Raw genomic sequence first — 27989 nt, forward strand, 5'->3', positions numbered from 1 at the left:
TTTTTACAGCGTTCACCATGCGCTATAAATGACATATTCACTTTATTCTGCGGGGCGATACGATTACGATGATGCCATATGTTTATAGTTTTTTTTATGTCTTATGGCGTTTGCACAATAAAATACGTTTTGTAAAAAATCATTCACTTTTTGTGTTACCATGTTCTAAGAGCCAGAACTTTTTTATTTTTCCATCAATAAAGCCGTGCGAGGACTTATTTTTTGCGTAACGAACTGTAGTTTTAATCAGTACCATTTTTAGGTACATGCGACTTTTTGATCTCTTTTTATTCCACTTTTTGGGAGGTGAAGTGACCAAACAATTGTGATTCTGGTACGGTTTATTATTTTTTTTTTTTACGGCATTCGCCGTGCGGGATAAATAACAAAATAATTTTGTAGTTCAGGCCGTTACGGACACGGCGATACCAATTATGTATAGTTTATTTGTTTATTTTTCTATTTTTATTAATACTAAATGACTGATAAGGGAAAAGGGGGGATTTTTACTTTTATTACTTTTAAAACTTTTATTTTCTTATTTTTACACATCTTTTTTTTTACTGTATTACTTTGTCCCACTAGAGGACTTGAGGGCAGGAGGCCCTGATCGCTATTCTAATACACTGCACTACATGCGTAGTGCAGTGTATTAGAGCTGTCAGCTACTCGCTGACAGCAAGCATAGTGGGTCCTGACTTTGTCAGGACCCACTAGGCTTCCGTCGATGGCATAGCCGGACGCCATTGTTTGGTGTCCGGTAGCCATAGTCACCATCGCCGGCCGCTATCGTGTAGCAGGCCGGCGATGGTAGCTTAACCCCTAAAAAGCCGCGATCTCTATTGAACGCGGCTTTTAAGGGGTTAATCAGCGGGGACACAGCGATCGGTCCCCGCTGTAGGAGCTGTGACAGCTGCGGTACGAGACAGCAGCTGTAACAGCTCCTGTATGTGTCGGGAGGACGGCCGAAACGGCCGTTACTTCCGAGACGTACTATTAGGTCATGGAGCGCAAACGCTATGGTTACCATGACCTAATAGTACGTCAAGGAGCGGGAAGGCGTTAATTATAATTAATTCATAAAAAAATCTTTGGGGTCAAAATTCTCACCATACCCCTAGATGATTCCTCAAGGGGTGTACTTTCCAAAATGGAGTCACTTTTGGGGTGTTTCCACTAAACCAGTACTACAGGGGCTCAGCAAATGTTTCACCCAGAAACCATTCCAAAATCAAAATGACGCTCCTTCCCTTCTGAGCCCTACTGTGTATCCCAACAGCCGTTTATAACCACATATGGGGTATTGTTTTACTCGGGAGAAATTGCTTTACAAATGTAATGCTTTTTATCCTTTAGTCCTTGTGGAAAAGAAAAAAAAATAGCTAAACCTACATTTTCTTTGAAAAAAAATTTAGATTTTCATTTTCACGGCCTAATTCCAATAATTTCTGCAAAAAATTTGTGGTGTCAAAATACTCACTATACCCCTAGATAAATTTCTTGAGGGGTGTAGATTCTCAAATGGGGTCACTTTTGGGGGATTTCCACTGTTTTGGCCCCACAAGACCTCTTTAAACCTGACATGTTGCCTAAAATATATTCTAATAAAAAGGAGGCCCCAAAATCCACTAGGTACTCCTTTGCTTCTGAGGCCAGTGTTTCAGTCCATAAGCACACTAGGGCCACAGTGGGATATTTCCTAAAGCTGCAGAACCTGTGAAATAAATATTGAATTGCGTTTCTCTGGTAAAACCTTCTCTGTAACAAAGAAAATTGATTACAAATTAATTTCTGCAAAAAAAAATGAAATTTGTAAATTTCACCCCTACTTTTCTTTAATTCTTGTGAAACGCCTAAAGCGTTAAGAAACTTTCTAAATGCTGTTTTGAATACTTTAAGGGGTGCAGTTTTTAAAATGGGGGGACTTATTGGGGGTTTCTAATATACAAGGCCCTCAAAGCCACTTTACATCTGAACTGGTCCCGGAAAAAATAGCCTTTTTGAAATTTTCTTGAAAATGTGAGAAATTACTGCTAAAGCCTTGTAACAGCCTACAAAAATAAAAGGATGTTCAAAAAACGATGCCAATCTAAAGTAAACATATGGGTGATGTTAATTAGAATTTTCCCAGTAACATAAATTCCAATGTGTCACGAGAAAACAATCTCAGAATTGCTTGGATAGGTAAAATCATTCCGAAGTTATTACCACATAAAGTCAAACGTCAGATTTGAAAAATGAGGCTCTGTCAGGAAGGTCAAAAGTGGCCACAGCGGGAATGGGTTAATGAACAAAAGTAAAAAAAAAAAATTAATATAAATATCTCAAAGATTCTAGATATTGCATTTGCTGACTATTTAGTCAAGCTTAATAAACGGTGGAGCTTTACTTTAAATATTCATGTACATGATTACAATAGCTGTAGTATTATTTTAAATAAATCATTTTCTAACAGAATAATTTTTGTAGCATTCAGTTTTTCTGTTTAAATATGCCTTGATTATTGAGACAGTATTAGTTTATTGAACGATTATATACATAAGTGCAATAAATAGTTATATACAATACATACCATAGACGGAAAATATGCAACCAGTTTAAATAGTGCAAATTTTCCCTGTAAAACTTCTATATCTGAAAACCAAAATGCATGTTAAATTGTACATGTGTCCAAAATTAACCTCTAAAATCTTCATCTAAAAAGTATACTTCACATCTCAGTGTGTGTGTATATCGAAACACCACATCTAGATATGACTTGTAAAAGCAATTGTTTACAATGGAGTCATTTGTAATATAGCAGCATTTTTTAAAAGTGAGGCTAGTGCAGGATCACGCAAACGTGACACCTTATGTCATTAACATGAAAAATTGTATTGAGAATTCCAAAGAAACTCAATGATTCATTGTGCTCACAGATATATTCTTATAGGCTTGCAGCAGATAACAAATATGTTTTTTCATATTGCTAAACTCATTTTGAGGAAGAAAAAAAAATAAAATCTGGCTTCGGCCACCTTCACATGGCAGTATTCAGGTTAGTATTTTGATTTAAAGTGTAGTAAACGTGTGACAAACTTCTGACATGTCATAGTGACATGTCAGAAGTTTGGATTGGTGGGGGTCCGAGCACTGATACACAAATAAATGTATTGGTGTACAGACTCAATAGAAAGTCTATGAGCCCGTACTCAGATACATCGGCTTTCTGTAAAAAGCCGAACAGACACGAAGCGGCTGAGCGCTCACATGAGTGATTCAGCTGCTTCGTTCTAGAGATTGGTGGGGGTCTCAGTGCTCGGACCCCCACCAATCCAAACTTCCGACATGTCACTATGACATGTCAGACGTTTGCCAAACGTTTAGCTACACTTTAATATTTGGAACAAAAAGTAGGAGAGGAACCTACAAAGAGGAAAAGTATAATAGGAAGATTGGTACTTCTTATGTATTCAGACCTATTCCTAGTTTTGGCTTTCAAATACTGAAATAAAATACTGACCCAAAATACTGCCATAGGAGAGAAGCCTTGTGCTGTTTTCTGGTTATCTGCTCAAAAGGATTGTATTGAAAAAGAGCACCTGCGTCAGTTTAAATAGAACAAAGTCTTTTCAAGTTACAGTGAAGTCTTCCAGCATTCCTGAATATACATCTTTAAACACAGAGTACAAAAATAAAGCTTTTCCTCATTTTATCAAACATGTAAAAATATTCCTCTGGTGCAGTAATATTGAAAATGTGATTTTGAGCACTTAAACAAATGTCTTTAGCACAAATCTAGTGCAAAAGTAAAACCAAATACTTATGAAATAGGAGAGCAGTGTTGTTTTTCCTTGTGAAAGTATTTTTTTTTTTTTTTGCACAATTGTCTTGTACTAAATTCTTTTTTTTCAAATTTAACTTGGCTTTGTGGGTCGTATTCTTTTAGTCCTTTTAGTGACTGTGGTGTACTTGAAAGGCCTCTGTAGCTCCACCACACCTTTTAGGTATCTCTTCAAAAAATGCACGTCTTGCTGGGTTTCTCTAGTTTTCGGTCCCTTTCGAGGCCTACCTTTTTTTGTAAAACCAACATACCAGCTGGAATATTTAGCTGACATCAAAGCTGTGTAATTGTTTTCTAGCACTTTTTCAATGAAGACACACTCCTTGCTTGCTCCATCTGGCTGCAAGATACATAAACAAAAAACAATCATCAAGATTCAAGACAAAAATGTCTATGTATCCCATGTTACAAAAAAAAACAACAACATACCAGCGTATACCAGTGTATACAGTTTGGGCAGTTTGTGTATACATTTAAAATGGCTAAAATACAGGTTTGTCTGGATTACAAATTACACTTGAAGATTGTTCTAGCCAGTATTTTTATTATTGCAAACCAGTATGCCTCATACACATGGCCGTAAAAATCATCCGTAATTCCGGACACATTCACTTCTATTGTTCACGGATACCTTCCCATTTATTAACGGAAAGTGTCTGGGCCATAGAAATGTACCGCAAAAGATAGGACATGTCCTATCTTTTGCATTTTATGGGCTGTGCTCCCATACCTTGTATGGGACCACAGGCCGAGAATGCGGGTGACTGTTTGCACCCGGCCGTTCCCGCAATCCCGGCCCGTGATTACGAGCACAGCCGTTTGCCCCATGCATTAAAGTAAATTTTCAAACTAACAATCCATTATATGTAAGTTTGGGTGCGTTCACATATATCAGTTGCATCAGAATAACGTTTTTTTTGTCTCTCAAGTGATTACAACTGATGCAAAAACTGATCCAAAAATGTATCAGTTGCCATCAGGCTTTTTCACAATTTTTACTACAAAACCATCAGTTGTCGTTAGTTGTCATCAGTTTTTACCACCCGTTTTTAACATCAGTTTTTACCACATTGGTCCACCAAAAAGGTAGTCTAGGGTCTGAAAATGTGCCAATTTTATCAGAGTGGTGTATAGCTTGTGATAGATTGAATACATGATAGATTAGATATTTGTTGTCTGTCATGTCAGGGCTCTCCTTCTCTGCTATGGCCTCAGCGCTACACTGATGTCTGACACACATACATTGTAATGTCACGTGTCATATTCACTGCAGCGCCAAGACCGGCGCCGAAAGGGAGAGCCCAGAAGGCAGCTGCTGTCCACTGACCTTAGATCAGATCTTCGAAGCAGCCTTGTGAGCCTGCAAAGACGCCAAACACTAGCCCTATCTTCAGGGAGAGGCTAGTTTTTGGCACCTTTAAAGCTACCCAATCCCACCCCATATCTTCTACCCACCCCACACCATGCAGGGATTGCTGTTTCTATTCACACAACAGGGTTCGGGTGTCGGCTGTTAAAAACGGTCGTCTAGGTCCGTTTTTGGTGGCCATTTTGCATCTGTTTTGTATCCGTTCCGTGTCTGTGTTTTCCGTTTTTGACAAATTTTTAAAAACAGATGAATTTCCTGTGTAGATAATGAAACAGTGTCCTCTGTAGATAATGCCGCAGTGCCCTCTGTATATAGTGCCACACACCCCCTGTAGATAATGCCGAAGTGCCCTCTTTAGACAGTGCCACTCACCCCCTGTAGATAATGCCACAGTTCTCTCTGTAGATAGTGCCACACTGCTCTCTGTATATAGTGCCACACACCCCCTGTAGATAATGCCGAAGTGCCCTCTTTAGACAGTGCCACTCACCCCCTGTAGATAATGCCACAGTGCCCTCTGTTTATAGTGCCACACCGCCCTATAGATAATGCCCAAGTCCCTCCCGTATATAGTGCCACACACCTCTTATAGATAATGCTGCAGTGCCCTCTTTAGATAGTTCCACACCTCCGCTTTATATAGTGCCACACACCCCCTGTAGATAATGCCACAGTGCCCTCTGTATATAATGCCACAGTACCCCCTGTAGATAATGTCACAGAGCCCCCCTGTAGATGGTGCCACACAGCGCTCACTATAGATGGTGCCACACAGTGCCCCCTGTAGACTGTGCCACGCGGCGCCCCCTGTAGATAGCTCCATCCTTACTGTATATAGCGATACTCCCATTCCCCTGTAGATAGCACCACTGAAGCTCCCTCTAGCAGAGGAATCGCTGGCCAGAGCATTGCTGACGCTGTGGCTGGGGATTCCCTCCAGGAGGAGCCCCTAATGCCACTTTCCATATATGGACAGTGACGTCAGTGGATACTCCCTGAATGAAATCCCCGGCCACAGCAATGCCGACGCTGTGGCCAGGGATTCCCTCCAGGATTCCCTCAAGGAGGAACCCCTGACGCCACTGTCATAAATGGACAGTAACGTCAGTGGCTACTCCTTGAGTGGAATCCCTGCTGCCGCCTCTGGCAGGGGATTCCGCTCCAGGTGGAGCCCTTGACGTCAATGTCCATATAAGGTCAGTAACCTCAGGGGTTTCCACTAGGAGCGGAATCCCCGGCCAGATCGTCGGCAGTGGGGATTACGCTCAATCAGTAGCCACTGATGTCACTGTCCATATATGGACAGTGACGTCAAGGGCTTCCCCCGAGCACAGCGTCTAAAGTAGTGCTGTGCCCGGGGAGTCCTCGGCGAGCAGAGGGGCTCCCTCTGCTCCTCCACTCTGAACTAATTCAGAAGCAGAGAGCTGAGGACGCATATACAGTTGACAGCGGGACTACCCAGCCGCCTTCCCGCCGGGTGCTGCCGGAAAGTGGATGCGGCAGCACCCGGCGTTCATCCGGCTACAGTTAAAATAGATAGGAAATGGCTACGTTTTTGGATCTGGCTCCTGCACAGGTTCAGCACCGTATGGAGCCACAACTGATGTCCCCTGTGCCAGGAAAGATCCCATAGAAAGCTATGGGATCCGTTCTAGCATCAGTTTCCCTCCGGCTGTTCTACAACACGCCGGAGGGAAACTGACAGGAGCAACGGACATATGTGAACGGCCCCTGACATATTTAATAAGGTTCAAAAAAGACACAGGTCCATCAACCTCACACAATGGACTCGCACAATTTGATCAAACTGAGCGCTAAGAACCTCACATTTATTAACATAATAGCTATAGCAGTAATGCAACAAAAAGAATAAAAATGCATAATAAACATAAAGTATGTATAAATATATCTTAGCGCCTGTGGTGTACATCTGTATTCTCTTGAAACTGGTAATACATAAGTCACGGCAGATTAGAACCTGCATATCCATTTCATGTTTTCGTTTACAGGTCCATCAAGTCCAACGTACTGTATAATCCCACCGTGTTGAACCAGAGGAAGGAAAAAAACAAATCTTTAAAGTGTAACTAAATGACAGAAGTTTTGATCGGTGGGGGTCCGAGCATTGAGACCCCTACTGATCGCTAAAACAAAGAGTCAGAAGCGCTCAGGTGACCACTTAGTTTCTGATCTGCTTTTCTCGGAAAGCCTAGCAAGCGGTGTACGGTCGTACACCACTCTGAGGAACGACGATCAGAAATAAAGTGGCGCAGCATTCAACCGAGCGCTTCTGCTGCTTCATTTTAGCAATTGGTTTGGGTCTCAGTGCTCAGACCCCCCACCGATCAAAAGTTGTGACATATCACTATGACATGTCAAAAGTTTTTTAAAAGTTTAGTTACACTTTACAGAGAGGTGTTACCATTTTTTAAAATTATTATTATTATTATTATTGTGATTATTATTATTTTTTTTTTCTTTGATAAAACAGTGTATCAGTGTGATTGGTGCAACTTTCTAAATACTTTTATTAAAAAGAATTTTTACTTTTCGAGATACAGCTGCTTTGTATCCTGTATACAGAGCAGCTGTATCTAGAGCTAAAACCTGTACCCGTCAGGTCAGTGGTACTGATGGGTACAGTGTCAGCGGGTTGGGGGAGTTGAATTGCGTTTGAGGGGGAAGGAGGGGGGCCAAGTTGTGTCAACAGCCCAGGGCCCATGGTACACTTAATCCGCCACTGCGTACATGGAAACTACTACCGCCACACCGCAAGGTATCTATTAACCCCTTCCCGCACCTTGACGTTAATGCACGTCGAGGTGAGCAGTTACTTCGCGCACCTCGACGTGCAGTTACGTCTGTGCTTTGACAGTTAACTGCCGCGCGGCGCTACACCACAGCGGCGGTTAACTGTGCAGGGTGTCTTCCCTGCATTGCCTGTTGCCGATCAGCGGCCCATCGCCGCTGATTTTGACAGCTAACCCCTTCGATGCGGTGGTCGATTCCGATCGCCACATCTAAGGAGTTTAGCGGTGATCGGCAGCCCCCGCGTGAAATCACGGGGGCTGGCGATGGTACCCATGGCAACCGGACACTAGACAATGGCTTCTGGGTTGCCATTTACAGAAGCCTATGAGGACCACCCGGAGGGTGGTCGTCGTAGGCTTCCTGTCAGTGTGACTGTCACGTCACAATGACAGTTGGAATGCATTACACTACTTGTGTAGTGTAATGTATTCCAGCAGCGATCAGAGCTGCAAGTCTAAGTGTCCCCTAGTGGGACAAGTAAAATAGTAAAAAAAAGAATAAAAATATTTAAAAAAAAGTGTAAAAATAAAAGTTATAAGTGAGATAAACAAGAACTGCTTTTTTTCCTATAATAAGTCATTTATTATAGGAAAAAAATGAACACGTAAAAAAAAAGTACACATATTTGGTATCACCGCGTTCGTAACAACCCCAACTATAAAACTATAATATTATTTTTCCCGCACGATGAACACCGCAAATAAAATAAACGAAAAACAATGGCAGAATCACCATTTTATGAGGGAGGCTGATATAGGGACTTGTTTGTTATTTTAATACACAATCCAGTAGAGGGATGAAACTAGCATGTAGAACAATTTTTGAATAGAAGTAATATCTCCATCTTTCTCAATTTGAGCTGACAATAAGATGCAAATTAGGAGGAATGCCTCCAATGTATTTAATAGAAATTTGTCATCCCTTTTAGTTTTGAACTGCAAAAGAGACTCATGTTAGGAAGAACGTCTCCAATGAATACAGGAGATACTAAAAGCCTTATTTTTTTGAGTTGCAAATGAGACTCAAGTCTGGAGGAATGCCTCCAATGAATGCAGGAGATATCAATATCTTTAATATATGAGTTGTAAATGAGACTCATATTAGGAGGAATGCCTCCAATGAATGCAGGAGATATTGACATCTTTAATACATAAGTTTGTAAATAAAAGTAAATAAATGAATTCAAATATATATTGAATTGTCGGTGACTCTACCCTACACACCTTAAAAGGGTTACTTCTATTAATTTGTGTCTGTTAGAATATTAGTCCTCCTATCCATAAGAGAATATATTGAATATCTCTTTCCCTCTACTGATTTGCCCATCAATACTAATTGTGAATATAATATTTACAATTGGTAAAGTCAGTCCATCTATTTAATTTTTAATTCAGAATTGTCTGTCCTTAGTAGGGTTAATAAAAACACTTTTAGTGTATATCAATAAAGAAATGTTTGTTTTATAGTGTGAATATACATAACTAATCACACAGTTAGTGGGAGCACAATCCTTGTATCTGAATATATATTTAACCCCTTAACGCATTATCACGTAACTGTACATGATAAGGGTTAAGGGGAAGTATGGAGTAAGCTCACGGGCTGAGCTCACTCAATACACAGCGGGTGACAGCTGTGTTACACAGCCGACATCTCACTGCAACGGGCGGAAGCAAAGTTCACTTTGATTCCGCCCGTTTAACACCTTAAATGCCGCGATCAGCCGGTAACAACGGTTGTTATGGCAGCCTAGGGGCCTAGCAAAAGCCCCTGGGACAGCCATCTTTGTACTTCTTTGAAGCTCTGCCTCCGGCAGGACTTAAAAGGAGACTGTCAGAATGACGATATACTGCGATACATTAGTATTGCACTATATCATGCAAGCAATCCAATGATCGCTGCTTCAAGTCTCCTAGGGGGACTAATAAAAAAAGTAAAACAACAGTTAAAGTTTTTTTTTATATTCCAAGAAAAATTGAGTATTAAAAGTTAAAAAAAAAAACTTTTCACATTCTTTCCCTAAATCAATTTAAAAAAAATAATAAAAGTTAACATAACTGGTATCGCCGCGTCTATAAAAGTCCGAACTATCACAATATAACATTGTTTAACCCGTTCGGTGAATGCCGTAAAAAAAATATATAAAAACACGTAAATTCCTGTTTTTTGGTCATCTTAGCCCTCCAAAAACATGAAATAAAAAGTGATCAAAAAGTCGCATATACCCCAAAATGGTGTCGTTGAAAACTTCCGCTCGCCCCACAAACTTTAAGCCCACACATCGCTAAATTGATGGAAAAATTAAAAAGTTATGGCTCTCAAAATTTGGCAACACAAAAGATTTTTTAAATTTAGTTTTATTTTTTAAAAGTGGTAAAACAAAACAAAACTCATAAATTTGGTATCGCTGTAATCATAACAATCTATAGAATAAGGTGAATATGTCGTTTTTACCGCCTGATGGAAGCTGTAAAAACGAAGCCGCCCCAAAAATGGCGTAATCGCTGTTTTTTGTCCATTTTACCCCACAAATATTATTTTTTCAGCTTACAAGTACATTATGTCGTACAATAAATGATGCCATGAAAAACTTCAACTTGTGCCGCATTAAACAAGCCCTCATATGGCTATATAGACGGAAAAATAAAACAATTATAGCTTTTGGAATGTGGGGAAAAAACAAAAGCAAAAATCTGAAAAATGGCTGAGGAGGGGCGGGTTTAATGTAGCACTCTCACTGTGTGTTATTTAAGACTTAGTTTAACCTATTAAATTAGGCATATGATGGACCTTCTAAAGTTGGTAGAGCTGTCCAGGACCCCTAGTGCGTTCTTGTCTCTTGACGCTAAAAAAGCATTTAATAGGGTGCACCTGGACGCAGTTCTAACAAAATTTGGTATTTTGGGCTTGAATAAAAAGGCTATTATGGCTCTATGTGTCACAACTAATGCAAAAGTTTTATCATCTGCTTTCCTGTCATCAGGATTTGATATTAGTAATTGTACTCACCAGGGATGCCCGTTATCTCCAGTGATTTTTGCTATGGTCATGGAGCCTCTGGCGGAACTCATTAGTTTGTCTAATGAGATCTCGGGCATACAAGTGGGTGAGGAGTTCCATCATTTGGCTCTGTATGCTGATGATGTTATCATCACCTGCACCAAACCAGATTCTTCCATCCCGGCTATAATTAGATAATTGGATGCTTTTTCTAGAGTATCGTATTATAAGTTGAATGTTTCGAAGACACTCATTATCTCTTTTTACCTTGTCGTCTTCTCCAGACCATAAATATCCTTTTGTATGGGTTGAGGAGGGCCTCCCATATTTGTGAGTTAAACTTTTCTTCCCCACTCGTCGTTTAGTGGACCGTAATGTCAATGTCCTGATAAAACACCTTCAAGGAGAATTAGAGAAACTAGCTAAACTAGATTTATCATGGACTGCTAGGATACATACCTTTAAAATAATATATTTGCCAAAACTTTTGTATGTTATGAGATGTCTCCCTTTTAGGTTTTACAGACAACATATAAATAAGAACAAATAGAAAGGATGCAATCCAGCGCTAATATATTTAAAAGGAAATAGTATTCCAACTTTATTTCATATAATAATAAAATCCAATGTGTATAGGGGTGGTTGCCTCAGCCTACTCGTTTCAGACAGATCGCCTGTCCTTAGTCATGGCACATCAGATCTGTCTGAAACCTGGACATACCTGGACATACAAACTGGTGAGCTGGAGGATTCACCCATCATTTAACATATAAATAAGTTACAATCTCTAGTGGGTCATTTTGTGTGAGCTAATCAACATGCGAGAGTGTCTCAGAGTATACGGCATTTTTCCCTTAAAACAGGAGGTATTCGAGTTCCTAACCTCTCTCTTTATCATAAGGCCTCTTTGATTGACTCATTACGTGATTGGTGGAACCCCAACTCTGATCACAGATGTGCATGGCCGCCATCATGGCAATACTAGTAGTACTCCAGTCAGGGACCCGGCCACATGGCTGAAGAAAAGGGGCCCACCGGGCTGTCGTTGCCCCCCTGGACTGTTACTCCCCCTCGCAACCCTCGTGGGCCTCCCCTCGCAACGCTCACGGGTCCCCCCCTCGCAACGCTCGCGACCCCCTGCATACCTGTTGCTTCATGAACTGGACTGGTAAGATTCAGCATAAGAAGCAGAAGCTCCGTGTGGAGATCCCACCCCCCAGCTCCTCTACACAGCCGACCGGACCTGCAGGCTGTTGAGTGTTTCTCCCCACTCCATCCTGCTTCCCATTCCTCCTGACCCCACTTGTACAATATATAAAGTATGTTAAAATGTTTGTTTTTTTTGTTTTCCTAGCGGTTTTTTTTCCGCGAATTTCCCAATCGTGGCAAAAATGGCGCAGTTTTGAAACTGATTACGAAAATTGCATAGAAAAAAGGATACAAAACCTGAAAAAATATTGCTGTTAGGCTATATTCTCACAGTGCGGTCAAATCACGTTTTTGCCACGATTTTGCAAAGATTGAGGCAAAAAAATGGGATTTGACCGCACTGTGTAACTAGACTAAGGCCTTATTCAGATAGCCGTGTTTGGTCTGTGATATACAGAGCGTGTATCAGCCGTATTTCCCAGGCCGACCACAATTCATGGTGCTGGACTCCTAGCATTATAGTTATCAATGCTGCTAGGAGTCCCTGCCTCTCCGCGGGAATACTTCCCCGTACTGTAATGATGCTTTCAGTACGGGACCGGGGACAGTATTCCCACCGGAAGCGAGGGATTCCTATGATCATAGATAACTGTGATGCTAGAAACCCGGCTCCCTGATCTGAATTTTCCACGTGTATTTTTGTCCGCACCATGATAAGAAATCCAGCACAGAAATAAGTTGAATGCGACTTATATTACATGGAAAAGCCGAGGCTAAGCAACTTTGAATGACTTCACACAGTTTTTTAGCAGGCAGAAAAATCTGCCTCGAAATTCCTTCAGGCTTTCTCTGCCTCCCATTGGTGTCAATGGTAGGTCAGAGATGGAAATGCCCGTAGAAAGGTCATGTCGCTTCTTTTTCTCACAAGCGTTTCTTTCGGCTCGTGGGGGAAAAAACCACTTTGCCTCACGTTGAAATCAATAGGAGGCGATTTCAGCTGTTTTTTGCTGCAGTTTCCAACGCGGTTTCCGTTGCAAAAAATGCGGCAAAAAACTCTGTGCAGGGCCTTATTCTTGTGTGGATCTGCTATACGCTTGTGGCACATCTGCGTCGGAAATCAAAGGGAAAGACTCCGATGTTTGCTGTGGAAAAACACATTGAACTTTAATGGCAACGTAAGAACGGAGCATTAGTTCTCCTTACATCCTCACAAGCGCTTACCCCTCCCTTAAGGCACCTTCACATCGTGTTGTTGCCCTAAGTTTATCATGTATGTCAGGAAATCTCCTAACCTACACTAGAAAACGTAGATGATAATTCACAGGGCTCCATTCTGTCCTTTTAGCCTACTTCGGGCTGGTAGTATACCTTATTTTTGAAGGATGGAATAGCATAGTAGACTTTGCTGCTCCGGAGTCCCCAGGCAGATCATCACCAAGTGCCAGACTCCTAGCATCATAGTTATCAATGCTGCTAGGAGTCCCTGCCTCTCCATGGGAATACTGCCCGGTACTGTAATGATGCTTTCAGTACGGGAACAGGGACAGTATTCCCACGGGAAGCGAGGGACTCCTATGATCATACATAACTGTGATCAGTGGCGTAGCTATAGGGGTCGCAGCGGTCGCAATTGCGACCGGGCCCAGAAGCCAGGGGGGCCCGTAGCCCCCGCACCACATTAATGAAAAGTTACTATAGTAACTGGGGCCTATGTAATAAACCACATGGGCCCGTTACTATAGTAACTGACAGTACTTACCCTCCTCTTCCTGGAGCGCATCAGAGGTTCTTACGTCACAGCGCTATGCGCAGCGCATAACGTCACGATGCTATGCGCTGCGCACAGCATCCCGACACTTGATGGAGTGAGGACCTGCGACCGAAGAGGAGGTAAGTTTAATTTTAGTGTCTTGCTGATGGGTTGGGGTCAGACATCCGGGACCCACACAATCAGCTGTTTTGAAGGGGTTGCAGCCGCTCGTACGAGCGCTACTTCCCCTTCATTCCAGTCACTTTCTCACACTGTGAATCGCCGACACGGACGTGTCAGCGATTCGCAGTGTGAGCAAGTGAGGGAAATGAAGGGGAAGCAGCACTCGTACGAGCTCTGCACCCCCTACAAGAGCGCTGATTGGCGGGGGTCCCGGGAGTCTTACCCCGACCCATTAGCTATTGATGGCCTATAATGAAGATAGGCCATCAATGTTTAGGGACTGGACAACCTTTAAAGCCTACCGTGTGTTAGGCTTAGATACAGGGCCCCAGCTTATACTGCATAAGAATACTGTCTGCTGGACCCTGTATCTAAGCCTACATTAGGCTTAGATACAGGGTCCAACAAACAGTATCACACATGCACATGGGCCCTGTTCACATCACCGCTGCCCTTCCGTTGAGGAGTTCCGTCTGGTTAACCACTCAACGTAAAGGCAAACGGAAACCTTAGCTTCCATTTGCATCACCATTGATCTCAATGGTGATGGAAACTTTGCTAATGGTTTCTGTTTGTCACCGTTGTGAACGGGTTCCGTTGTTTTGGCGGAATCAATAGCGCAGTCGACAATACAAAACAATGGAACCCTGCCACAACAGTAACAAACGGAAATCTTTAGCAACATTTCCGTCACCATTGAGATCAATGGTGAGGGAAACTGAAGCAGAGGTTTCAGCTTGCCTTTCTGTTGAGGGGTTTACCCGACGGAACCCATCAACGGAAGGGCAGCGGTGATGTGATCAGGCCCTTACTAATGTTTTTTTTTGTGTTTTTTTACAGGTTCGGTTGTTGGACTAAGTTGGATTTGAAGAATACTTCGATGACGGCTTTTTTATTCTCAATAAAATGGTTAATGAGAGTTGTGTGGGGGTGTTTTATTTCAATAAATCTATTTTTTCTATGTCTTTGTATTTTTTTTTAACTTTATCGCTGCCAACTTACTAATGGCCGCTGACAGATTGACAGCGCCCATTACTAAGGCAGGGCTTAGTGTTAGCCGGTGAAAAGGCTAACACTAACCCCCATTATTACCCCGGTGCCCACCGCCACCAGGGGTGCCAGGAAGAGCCGGGTACGATCCAGTACCCGACCATCTGTAGTGATGGTCGGGCACTGGGGTGACTGCAGGCTGGTATTATTAGGCTGGGAAAGGATAAAAACAGTGGCCCTTCCCACCCTGGTAATGCTAGCCTGCTGCTGCTGTGTTGTATCTGGTAGTTATGAAAAATGGGGGGGACCCCACGTCATTTTTTTTATAAATAATTGGACAGCACGATGTGGGGTTCCCCCATTTTTATAACCAGCCAGATACAACATAGCAGCAGCAGCCTAGCATTACCAGGTTGGGAAGGGTCACAGTTTTTGGCCTTTCACAGCCTAATAATACCAGACTGTGGCCGCCCCAGTGCCCCTCTGTCACTACAGATGGTTGGGTACTAGATCATATCCGGCTCTTCCTGGTAGCGCTGGGTACCAGGGTAATAATGGGGATTAGTGTTAACCTCTTCATGTCTAACATTAAGTCCCCCCCTTAGTAATGGGCGTTGTGAATCAGCCAGCGACAATTACTAGGGCGGTAGTTATAAAGTTTAAACAAATACAAAGACATAGATAAAATATTTTATTGAAATACAAATTACACACAACCCCCGTTATCCATTATATTGAGAATAAAATAAAACGCAGTTATCGAAGTAGCCCTCGAATCTGAAGTAGTCCAACAACCGAACTTGTTAAAAAACAAACACACAAAAATATTTAGTATCAAGTCAAAAAGGAAAATAAATATTATTCTAACCTTTCCTGGGTCCAGTGCTGGAGCCGCAATGTCAGCTAGCTGGGCCCTATATCTAATCCAATCATGTGTGATACTGTCTGCTGAGCCACTGTATCTAATCCTATCATGTGTGATACTGTCTGCTGGGCCCTATATCTAATCCTATCATGTGTAATTCCGTCTGCTGGGCTACTGTATCTAATCCTATCATGTGTGATACTGTTTGTTGAGCCACTGTATATAATCCTATAATGAGTGCTACTGTCTGCTAAGCCACTGTATCTAATCTTATCCATAGCTTTAGGGTCGTAGTGCTATAGATATGCTGTCTCATATATATATATGCACATATTCATACACGCACACATTTTTTTTTTGGGGGGGGGGGCACATATGTATTGGGGCTATTCCACCTGATGTTTTAAGTCCTTAGTGACGCCCCTGGCTGCTAGTGCTGCATTGTTGGATCACTTAGGAGACCCAGCGATGCAGCTGAAAGCTGCAAGCCATCAGCCCTAAGAAGTTTGGGGGGGGCCCAAGAAGAACCTTTGCATCGGGGCCCATGAGCCTTTAGCTACGCCCCTGACTGTGATGCTAGAAACCTGGCTCCCTGAACTGTGGTCGGTCCGGGAAATATGGCCGACACATGGTCCGTATATCACAGACCGAACATGGACATCTGATTAAGGCCACTTACTTGTCTCCTATTTTTGGTGCGGATTGCGTACTGAAAATTCACTACAAATTACAATATAAGGCTATATTCAGACCAACGTGTGTGAAATCAGCCGTGAAGAACGGATGTTTTTCACGGCCGATTTGCACCCGTGCGGGACCCGTTTTCAAAGATCCCTCATAGACTTGAGTCTATTGAGGGATCCGTAAAAATGCACAAAAATAGGACATGTGCTATTTTTTTTCAGTCCCTTCACACGGTACGTTAAAGCAACAGCCGTGTGAATGACCCCATAGAAATACATGCAGCCGTGTGACTGCCATTAAAAACATGTCCTTCACACGGACGATTAACACTTTATTCTGAATAAGCCGTAACTCATGTGAATGGGGTTTGTCAAAACCTCATGCACGTGCAGCAGAAAAAAAATCTGCATGGAATTTTGGACGTGCTGCTGATTTATATAACCCCTTGACGCAATATCACATGACAGCGCAATATCACGTGACAGCGCCAAGACATGCGGCCAGCCGCTTCTAAAAAGTAAAGCGCGCATTTCCCCATCCCCAGTACGGCACAGTGCCTGAAGAAGGTCGGTTAGACCGAAACGTTGCACTCTGCCACTGGCATCTAAGATTAATAACAAGAATAAAAATATTAGTTTTACTTCAACTGATGTGCCGGATACTTTTTTCCTATACAGATTCGGGTTGGGCCCCTATCCATGCATCGTACGTGATAAGGGTTAGGTATATATGGGAAGTATAGAGCAAGCTCACGGGCTGAGCTCGCTCCATACACAGCAGGTGACGACTGTGTTACGCAGCCGACACCTCACTGCAATGGGCGGAATCAAAGATCACATAGATTCCGCCCCTTTAACACCTTAAATGCCGCGGTAAATCGCGACCGCAGCATTTAAAGTGTTAGAATCAGGGGGGCGCCCCTTGAAAAAAGCCATCGCACCCCTGCCCCCCCCCCCCGCGGCACTATCGGCTGTTAATAACAGTTGTTATAGCAGCCTGGAGGCCTAATGAAAACCCCCAGGTCTGCCAACTTTGTACACCTTTGAAGCTCTGCCTCCGGCAGGAGACTGTCAGAATCACGATATACTGCAATACAACATGCAGTGGATGATCATTGCAGTGGATCGCGGCTTCAAGTCCCCTAGGGGGACAAGTAAAAAAACAATTAAATAAAGTTTTTTTTTTATGTTCCAAAAAATAATAAAAAATAAAGTAATAAAATAATAAAGTATTAAAAGTTCAAAAACCCCCCTTTTCAAATTTTTTAGCTAAATCAATGTTAAAAAAAAATAAAAGTTAACATAACTAGTATCACCGCGTCCTTAAAAGTCCAAACTATCACAATATAGCGTTGTTTAACCCGCTGGGTGAATGCCGTCACAAAAAAAAAATATATAAAACACGCAAATTGCTGGTTTTTGGTCACCTTAGCGCTCCAAAAAAGTGTTCAAAAATTTGCATATACCCTAAAATGGTATCGGTGAAAACTTCAGCTCGCCCTGCAAAATTTAAGCCCTCACATCGCTAAATTGATGAAAAAATGAAAAAGTTATGGCTCTCAGAACATGGCGGAACAAAACATTTTTTTAATTTAGCAAATAGTTTTATTTTTTTAAAAGTGGTAAAACATAAAACAAAACATATAAATTTGGTATCACCGTAATCGTATCAACCTGTATAATAAGGTGAATATACAGTTTTAACCGCCTGATGGATGCCGTAAAACAAAAGCCCCACAAATATGGCGTAATCGCTGTTTTTTGCCCATTTCACCCCACAAATAATTTTTTTTCAGCTTCCCAGTACATTATGCAGTACAATAAATGGTGCCATGAAAAACTACAACTTGTCCCACAACAAGACAAGCCCTCATATGGCTATATAGACGGAAAAATAAAAAAAAATATAGCTTTTGGAAGGTGGGGAGGAAAAAACAAAAGTGAAAATCAAAAAAATGGCTGAGAAGGGAAGGGGTTAAATCAGCTTCATGCCTATTATGTTGCAAAATTGTAACGTATTTCATCCTTTACAATGTAAAGGGTTAATTTGCTGTAAATCCCAAGCAAATTCTGTAACGCACACATTGAGGAATTTGGTGAACAAAATCTGCATCAAAACCGCAGGTAATTCCGCAGGTAAAATCTGCACCTAATAGTGCGTTTTTTGATACGTTTTTAGGTGCGGTTTTTACATTTTGATGCGGAAATAGGTGCAAGTTTTATGCTGCAGTTTTTTTTTTTGTTTTTTTTTTAAACTAGTCAGAAACAATTCACAAGTGGAAACGCAATATAAATTGACATGTATCATATTTTCAAATACGCACGGCGCAGGTCACTTTTTGTGCAGAAAATGCGACATGTAGATGAGATTTCTTGATCTCATTTACTTTGCTGGTACTGTATTACGCTGCGGATTTGCCTCACGAAAATACCCGCGACAAATTTGCATGTAATAGGTATCGTGTGCATTTGGCCTAACAGAGTTTTTTTTTACTCACCCTAAGCTCCGTTCATACATGTTGGATTTGATATGGATTCCGATGACATGCCGATGATTCTGCATCCCATGCATATGAGGTTTCCACAACCCAGTTCACATGCTGCGAAAGATTTTCCACGTGTATTTTTGTCCGCACCATGATAAGAAATCCAGCACAGCAGTAAATAGCATTCGACTTATACTACATGGAAAAGCCGAGGATAAGCAACTTTGAATGACAATGGGACTTAGGCCTTGTTCACACAGTTTTTTTGCAGGCAGAAAAATCTGCCTTGAAATTCCTTCAGGCTTTCTCTGCCTCCCATTGATGTCAATGGGAGTTCAGAGACGGAAATGCCCGAAGAAAGGGCATGTCGCATCTTTTTCTCGCGAGCGGTTTTTTTCCGCTCGTGGGGAAAAAATGCCTTCGCCTCCCGTTGAAATCAATAGGAGGTGATTTCGACTGTTTTTTGCTGCAGTTTCCAATGCGGTTTCCGCTGCAAATAATGCGGCAAAAAACACTGTGCAGGGCCTTATTCTTGTGTGGATCTGCTACACGCTTGTGGCACATCTGCGTCGGAAATCAAAGGGAAAGCCTCCGATGCTTGCTGTGGAAAAACACATTGAACTTTAATAGCAACGTAAGAAAAAGAGACGGAAATGCCCGAAGAAAGGGCATGTCGCGTCTTTTTCTCGCGAGCGTTTTTTTCCGCTCGTGGGGAAAAAATGCCTTCGCCTCCCGTTGAAATCAATAGGAGGAGATTTAGACTGTTTTTTGCTGCAGTTTCCAATGCGGTTTCCGCTGCAAATAATGCGGCAAAAAACTTTGTGCAGGGCCTTATTCTTGTGCGGATCTATTACTCGCTTTTCGCACATCTGCCTCAGAAATTAACCCCTTCAAGCTCCTGGACGTACTATTAGGTCATGGCAGCTGTATCGTTCGTGCTCCATGACCTAATAGTACGTCTCGGGAGTAACGGCCGTTTCGGCCATCCTTCCGACACATACAGGAGCTGTGACAGCTGCTGTCTTGTTCAGCAGCTGTCACAGCTCCAACAGCGGGGACCGATCGCTGTGTCCCCGCTGATTAACCCCTTAAAAGCCGTGTTCTATAGAGATCACGGCTTTTAGGGGGTTAAGCTGCCATCGCCGGCCCGCTACGCGATAGCGGCCGGCGATGGTGACTATGGCAACCGGACACCAAACAATGGCGTCCGGCTATGCCATAGACAGAAGCCTAGTGGGTCCTGACAACGTCAGGACCCACTATGCTTGCTGTCAGTGAGTAGCTAACAGTTCTAATACACTGCACTACGCATGTAGTGCAGTGTATTAGAATTGCGATCAGGGCCTCCTGCCCTCAAGTCCCCTAGTGGGACAAAGTAATACAGTAAAAAAAAAGTTAAAAAAAGATGTGTAAAAATAAGAAAATAAAAGTTTTAAAAGTATTCAAAGTAAAAATCCCCCTTTTTACCTTATCAGTCATTTATTATTAATAAAAATATATAAACAAACAAATAAACTATACATAATTGGTATTGCCGCGTCCGTAGCGGCCTGAACTACAAAATTATTTCGTTATTTATCCCGCACGGTGAACGCCGTAAAAGAAAATAATAATAAACCGAACCACAATCACAATTGTTTGGTCACTTCACCTCCCAAAAAATGGAATAAAAAGAGATCAAAAAGTCGCAGGTACCTAAAAATGGTACTGATTGAAACTACAGTTCGTTACACAAAAAATAAGTCCTCGCACGGCTTTATTGATTCCAAAATAAAAACGTTATGGCTCTTAGAATAAGGTAACACAAAAAGTAAATGATTGTTTACAAAACGTATTTTATTGTGCAAACGCCATAAGACTTAAAAAAAAACTATAAACATCTGGTATCGCCATAATCGTATCGCCCCGCAGAATAAAGTGAATATGTAATTTATAGCGCACGGTGTACGCAGTAAAAAAAAAGAATAAAAAAAGAATAGTAGAATTGCTGTTTATTAGTCACCACGCCACCTAAAAATAGAATAAAAACTGATCAAAAAGCCGCATGCACCCCAAAAAAACTACAATGGATTCCTCAAGGGGTCTAGTTTCCAAATTGGGGTCACTTTTGGGGGGTTCCCAATGTTTTGGCACCACAAGACCTCTTCAAACCGGACATGGTGCCTAATAAAAAAGAGGCCTCAAAATCCACTAGGTGCTCCTTTGCTTCGGAGGCCGGGGCTTCAGTCCATTACCACACTAGGGCCACATGTGGGATATTTCTCAAAACTGCAGAATCTGGGTAATAAGTATTGAGTTGCGTTTCTCTGCTAAATCCTTTTGTGTTATAAAAAAAATGGTATAAAGAGGATTTTCTGACAAAAAAAAAATGTCAATTTCACCTCTACTTTGCTCTAAATTTCTGTGAAACACCTAAAGGGTTCATAAACTTTCTAAATGCTGTTGTGAATACTTTGAAAGGTCTAGTTTCTAAAATGGGGTATTTGATAGGGGTTTCTAATATATGGGCCCCTCAAAGCAACTTCAGAACTGAACTGGAACCTAAAAAAATAAATAAATGAGGCAATACTTCGCTTCTTACATTATACTGATAATGAGCCGTGCCCACCCCGAGATGACCCCAGTTTTGACCGTTTCTATAAACGGAGACCCCTATTAGACCGTTCCAGTGCCCGGTTTTCCCAAGCATTCACCCCCGAGAAGTGTATTTCTATTGATGAGTCCCTGGTACATTTTAAAGGGAGGGTTCAATTCCACGAGTACCTGCCGGGTAAGAGGGCAAGGTATGGCGTGAAGATGTATAAGCTGCGAGAGTGCATCCGGGTATACCTACAGGTTTAGGCTATATGAAGGGAAGGCCACCCCCAAACCAGACTGCATCCTGGACTACAATAGGTACATGGGAGGGATGGACTTGTAAGATCAAATCCTGAAGCCCTACAGCGCCATGCGGTGTGGTATAAGAAGCTGGCCGGGCACATCATACAGATGGCATTGTACAATGCGTACGTGCTACGTCGATGTGCAGGCCAGACGGGAACTTTCCTGGAATTTCAAGAGGTGATTATCAAGAACCTAATCTTTAGGGACCAAGAAGGGGAAAAGTCAAAAGAGGTGCAAAGTCTGCTATAAGAGGGCTATAAGGGATGACACAATATATCAATGTGACACGTGTCCCGAATAACCAGAGCTCTGTATGAAAGTCAGTTTTAAAATTTATCATACATCCCTTGGTTTATAATTTACCCCAATTTTACTTACCCTGATGCACTCCGCACAGCTTATCACCCCTCGTCTTTCCCCTCTGAGCCCTGCTGTGTGTCCAGGCAGCTGATAACAGCCACATGTAGGGTTATGCCATACCCGGGAGAACCCACATTACAGTTTATGGGGTGTAGGTCTCTGGTCAAAATGCTCACTACACCTCTAGATGAATGCCTTAAGGGTATAGTTATTAAAACAGGGTCACTTCTCGGGGGTTTCAACTGTACTGGTACCTCAGGTGCTTCTGCATACATGACTTCGCACTAGAAAATCCCCAGTAGGCCAAATGGTGGTCCTTTCCTTCTGAGCCCTCCCATGGGCCCAAACGGCAGTTTATCACAACAAATGGGGTATTGCGGCACTCAAAACAAATTGCGCAACAGAATGGGGTATTTTGTTTCTTGTGAAAATAAGAAATTTTCAGCCAAAACTACATATTATTTGAAAAAAATAATTTTGTTTTCATTCCCAGCCCAATTCAAATAAGTTCTGTGAAAAAAACTATGGGGTCAAAATGGTCACAACACCCATAAATGAATTCTTTGTGGGGTGTAGTTTCCAAAATGGGGTCATTTGTGGTTGGTTTCTATTGCTTTGATACCTCTGGGGCTCTGCAAATGCGACATGGCACCCGAAAACAATCCAGCAAAATCTGGACTCCAAAGAACACACAGCGCTCCTTTCCTTCTGAGCCCTCCCATGGGCCCAAACGGCAGTTTATCACAACAAATGGGGTATTGCGGCACTCAAAACAAATTGTGCAACAGAATGGGGTATTTTGTTTCTTGTGAAAATAAGAAATTTTCAGCCAAAACTACATATTATTTGAAAAAAATAATTTTGTTTTCATTCCCAGCCCAATTCAAATAAGTTCTGTGAAAAAACTATGGGGTCAAAATGGTCACAACACCCATAAATGAATTCTTTGTGGGGTGTAGTTTCCAAAATGGGGTCATTTGTGGTTGGTTTCTATTGCTTTGATACCTCTGGGGCTCTGCAAATGCGACATGGCACCCGAAAACAATCCAGCAAAATCTGGACTCCAAAGAACACACAGCGCTCCTTTCCTTCTGAGCCCTCCCATGGGCCCAAACGGCAGTTTATCACCACAAATGGGGTATTGCCGAACTCAGGACAAATTGGGCAACAAAATGGAGTATTTTATTTCTTGTGAAAATAAGAAATTTTGATAAAAAATTACATCTTATTGGAAAAAATGTCATTTTTTTAATGTCACAGCCCAATTGAAACAGGTGCTGTGAAAAAACTGTGTGGTCAAAATGCTAACAACATTCCTTGAGGGGTGTAGTTTCCAAAATGGGGTCACAGTTGGTGGGTTTCCATTGCTTTGATACCTCTGAGGCTCTGCAAATGCGACATGGCACCCGAAAACCAATCCAGCAAAATCTGGACTACAACAAACATATAGCGCTCCTTCCCTTCTGAGCCCTCCCATGGGCCCAAACGGCAGTTTATCACCACAAATGGGGTATTGCCACACTAAGGACAAATTGGGCAACAAAATGGGGTATTTTGTTCCCTGTGAAAATAAGAAATTTTGATCACAAATGACATTTTATTGGAAAAAAATGAAATTTTTTTCATTTCACAGCCCAATTCAAATACGTGCTGTGAAAAAACTGTGCGGTCAAAATGGTAACAACAACCATAAATGAATTCCTTGAGGGGTATAGTTTCCAAAATGGGGTCACTGTTGGGGGATTCCTACTGTTTTGGCACCTCAACACCTCTTCAAACCTGGCATGCTGCCAAAAATATATTCTAATAAAAAAGAGGCCTCCAAATGCATTAGGTGCTTCTTTGCTTCTAGGGCTTGTGTTTTATTCCACGAGCGCAGAAGGGCCACATGTGGGACATTTCTAAAAACTGCAGAATCTGGACAATACATATTTAGTAGTGTTTCTCTGGTAAAACCTTCTGTGTTACAGAAAAAAAAATGAATAAAATTGAAATTCAGCAAGAAAAATGAAATTTGCAAATTTCACCTCCACTTTGCTTTAATTCCTGTGAAATGCCTGAAGGGTTAAAAAACTTTCTAAATGCTGTTTTGAATACTTTGAGGGGTTTAGTTTTTAAAATGGGGTGTTTTATCAGGGTGTCTAATACATAGGCCCCACAAAGCCACTTCAGAACTCAAGAGGTACCTTAAAAAAAAAGGCTTTTGAAATTTTCTTAAAAATATGAGAAATTGCTATTTATGTTCTAAGCCTTGTAACGTCCAAGAAAAATAAAATAATGTTCAAAAAACGATGCCAATCTAAAGTAGACATATGGGAAATGTGAACTAGTAACTATTTTGGGTGGTATAACCGTCTGTTTTACAAGCAGATGTATTTCAATTCTGAAAAATGCAATTTTTTCAAAATTTTCTCTAAATTTTGCAATTTTTCACCAATAAACACTGAATATATCGACCAAATTTTACCACGAACATGAAGCCCAATGTGTCACGAGAAAACAATCTCAGAATCGCTTGGGTAGGTTTAAGCATTCCGACGTTATTACCACATAAAGTGAAATATGTCAGATTTGAAAAATGGGCTCTGAGCCTTAAGGCCAAAACTAGGCTACGTCCTTAAGGGGTTAAAGGGAAAGCCCAGGCAGAGCATCACAAGTGCTCTACCCGTGGACTTTGTCCCTGGGAAAGCTCCTGACATCACTGTCCATATATGTAAAGTGACATCAGGGGATTCTCCAGGGCCGGAATCCCTGGCCAGAGAGTTGCCGACGCTCCGGCCGTGTACTCAGGCTTTGCAAAGCTTCGGACATTACTTTACGTATATGAACATCAGGAACAGCATAGTCCCTGGGCAAAGTGCTAGTAGAAGGTTCCAGCCCTGTTCATGGACAGTGACTTCAGGAGTTTCCCCTGGGCCATTCCCCGGGCGACGTATCCCACTGTATGCCATACAGTCGGATACGTTTTGGCTAAATAGATCAAAATCCGGAGCATTAACCGGTCACTGCCTTCTCTATGGTTTCCTTCACTGTAATTGAGATCAGCACCAAAATCAGTTAATGCGTATAACGTACAAATGTGAGCGCCACATTTTCCGTTGCTCACCCCAGGTAATGGAGGGGGGGGGGGGCAGACATCTTGGCTTTATGGGGCCCAGAAATTCCTGATGGCGGCCCTGCAGATGGGTACAGAGTGAACAGATCTTTACTAAACATGGCTCTACTAGGTGTCTTTGAGAGGCAGAGTGCTTGAAGCCCTCTGGATTCCACTCCCCTCTTTCCTCTATGCAGGCTACTTTATATCTTTGGAGAGACATGGTGAGAAACAAAGATTTGGTTTATATTCCCTTTAGATATATCTTTATTAAGAGATTGGAATATCATATTCCTTATTCTAATCTACAGGGTTGGGTACAGAAAGGAGTTGATACCTTAACTAAACTTTATAATACTTCGGTCTTCAGAACATTTGAAGACTTAAGCCGTGAAAAATGCTAGCCTATGTGAGGAAACGTCTGTTCCTTTAAGATCGCCATGACTACTAGTCTAGCTTCTTGGCAGTTCTGGTTTTACTTGTTGAGCCTATCCCACTTCTCTGTCTTTCTTGCTGTAACGGTGTAGGGTGGAGTATTTATACCTGGCTTCCTCCCACTTTTCCTGTTTTGATCAAGCTACTGACTTGGACTTCTTGGAACTCGACCTCGGCTTGTCTCTGGATTACCCCTTGTTTGTTGATTTGGATTTTCTGCTCCTGGCTGGTTCTGACTTCTGCTATTCCTGACATCCACTTGATTATTGATTTTGACAGTCTCTTTACTCCCTGGCTGTCTTGTTACCTGTTCTGGTATAGCTTGCATTGCACCTCTTATCCAACATTGAACTCTTTTAAAACAACCTGTGTTCTATGCAGCAACATTGGTGGCCAAAATTGTACACAAATTTCCATATGTGATCTGACTAGTGATTTGTATAGATGCAATACTATGTTCTTGTCATGAGCATCTATGCTACTTTTGATGCATCCCATTATTTGCTTTGTCTTGGCAGCAGCTGCCTGGCGCTGGCTGCTAAAGGTAAATAGTCCACCAATATCCCAAAATATTTTTCAGCAGTAGTGTTCACCCTGTGTTTTAACATTTAATGCATATTTGTAAAATCTGTTTCCTAAGACCAGTTGTATAACCTTACATTGATCCACATTAAACTTCAATCCCACAGTAGTATTACATTATCCTCCTCTGTGTTGATTACTTTACAGAGCTTAGTATCATCTGCAAATACTGAAATCATACTCTGTAAAGCTTCTACAAGGTAATTAATAAACATATTAAAAAGAAGAGGGTCCAATACTGACCCCTGTGGAACCCAGACTGGTAACTACGACCCACTCTGAGGATGTACCTTTAATAACCACCCTCTGTTTTCTATAAGTGAGCCAGTTGTTGACCCAATTACACTTATTTTCCCCCAGTCCCAGGATTTGCATTTTATATACCAACCTTTTGTTGTGCCCGCGGTCGCTGACCACCGCCGCGACCGCCGGACACTCTAATCTTTTCGGCATCTCCCTCCCCGGAAATGCTAGCACACAGAGCTGCAGCTCCCCACTGATTCCTGTAGGGTGCGCGTGTGCTCTCGTTCCCGACCTTAAAGGGCTAGCGCACCAGTGTAATTTTCCTTAACCAATCCCTATGCACCCTGGACTTTAAAAAGGACTCAGCCCTCTTCCTCCTTGCTTGAGCGTTGTTGCGTCTACCCATAGTCGTTTAGCAAATCCCTTAGTTGTATCCTGTGTTCCAGTATCCTGTATGCCGTATCCAGTAATTGTGTTTGTTCCACTGCGAAGTCTAGTGTCGGAGAGTCAAGTTCACTATCTGTGTCAAATGTTATCTGTGCCAAGTGTCTGCCACGCCAAGTGTCTGCCAAATCTCCTATCGAGGTACTCTTATCCTATAAACTATCGTTGACTATCATTTGGCCAGCTGCAACTTCGCTACCGCGGAGCGGCCTAGTGTTCACATACCCCATATCCATGACACCTTTTATGCGGCACATATCAAACATCTTTGAAAAGTCTAGATACACCACATCCACAGCCTTACAGCCTTCCAGTCTAGAACTTACTTCCTAAGCTGATCAGATTGGTTTGACAGGACCGATGCCTCAGAAACCCATGCTGATGATGCGTTAACAGTTTATTTGCATTGAGATACTTTTAGAAAACCCTCAAATATTTTACCCACAACAGAGGTTAAACTTACAGGTCTATACTTTCTGGGCTCACTTTTTGACCCCTTTTTTAATATTGGCACCACATTTGCTATGCGCCAGTCCTTTGGAACAGACCCAGTCATGATAGAATCCTTAAAGGGGTTGTCCGAATGCCACCAACAAAAAAAAAACTCCCCAAACACATCTAAAATGCTTCTCTAGTGTTAATACCTCCTTATATACCTAATAAATACATTTTACTAGCACTTCCTTAACCCCCATATCGCGGCTCAAACGCTCCTTTGCTTCCGGATTGAAGCTAGGACTTGGGCGCTTCGGAACTACATATCCTGTCATGCCTTACATAGTTACATAGTTACAGGGATGTAATATTACCACTTTACAAAGCATTAGTGCGGCCTCATC

General features: G+C 42.0%; 1 protein-coding gene across 1 annotated transcript in view; it reads right to left on the reverse strand.

The window, feature by feature from the left end:
* Positions 1-3896: 3896 nt before the first annotated feature.
* Positions 3897-27989, reverse strand: part of FGF18 (fibroblast growth factor 18) — a 262832-nt gene continuing 238739 nt past the window's right edge. The window contains exon 4 of the mRNA XM_075859367.1: positions 3897-4163. Within this exon, the coding sequence (XP_075715482.1) occupies positions 3897-4163 (267 nt within the window). The remainder of the gene's footprint in view (positions 4164-27989) is intronic.

Source organism: Rhinoderma darwinii, chromosome 3 (genome assembly GCF_050947455.1).
Source record: "Rhinoderma darwinii isolate aRhiDar2 chromosome 3, aRhiDar2.hap1, whole genome shotgun sequence".
NCBI classification, from domain to species: domain Eukaryota; kingdom Metazoa; phylum Chordata; class Amphibia; order Anura; family Rhinodermatidae; genus Rhinoderma; species Rhinoderma darwinii.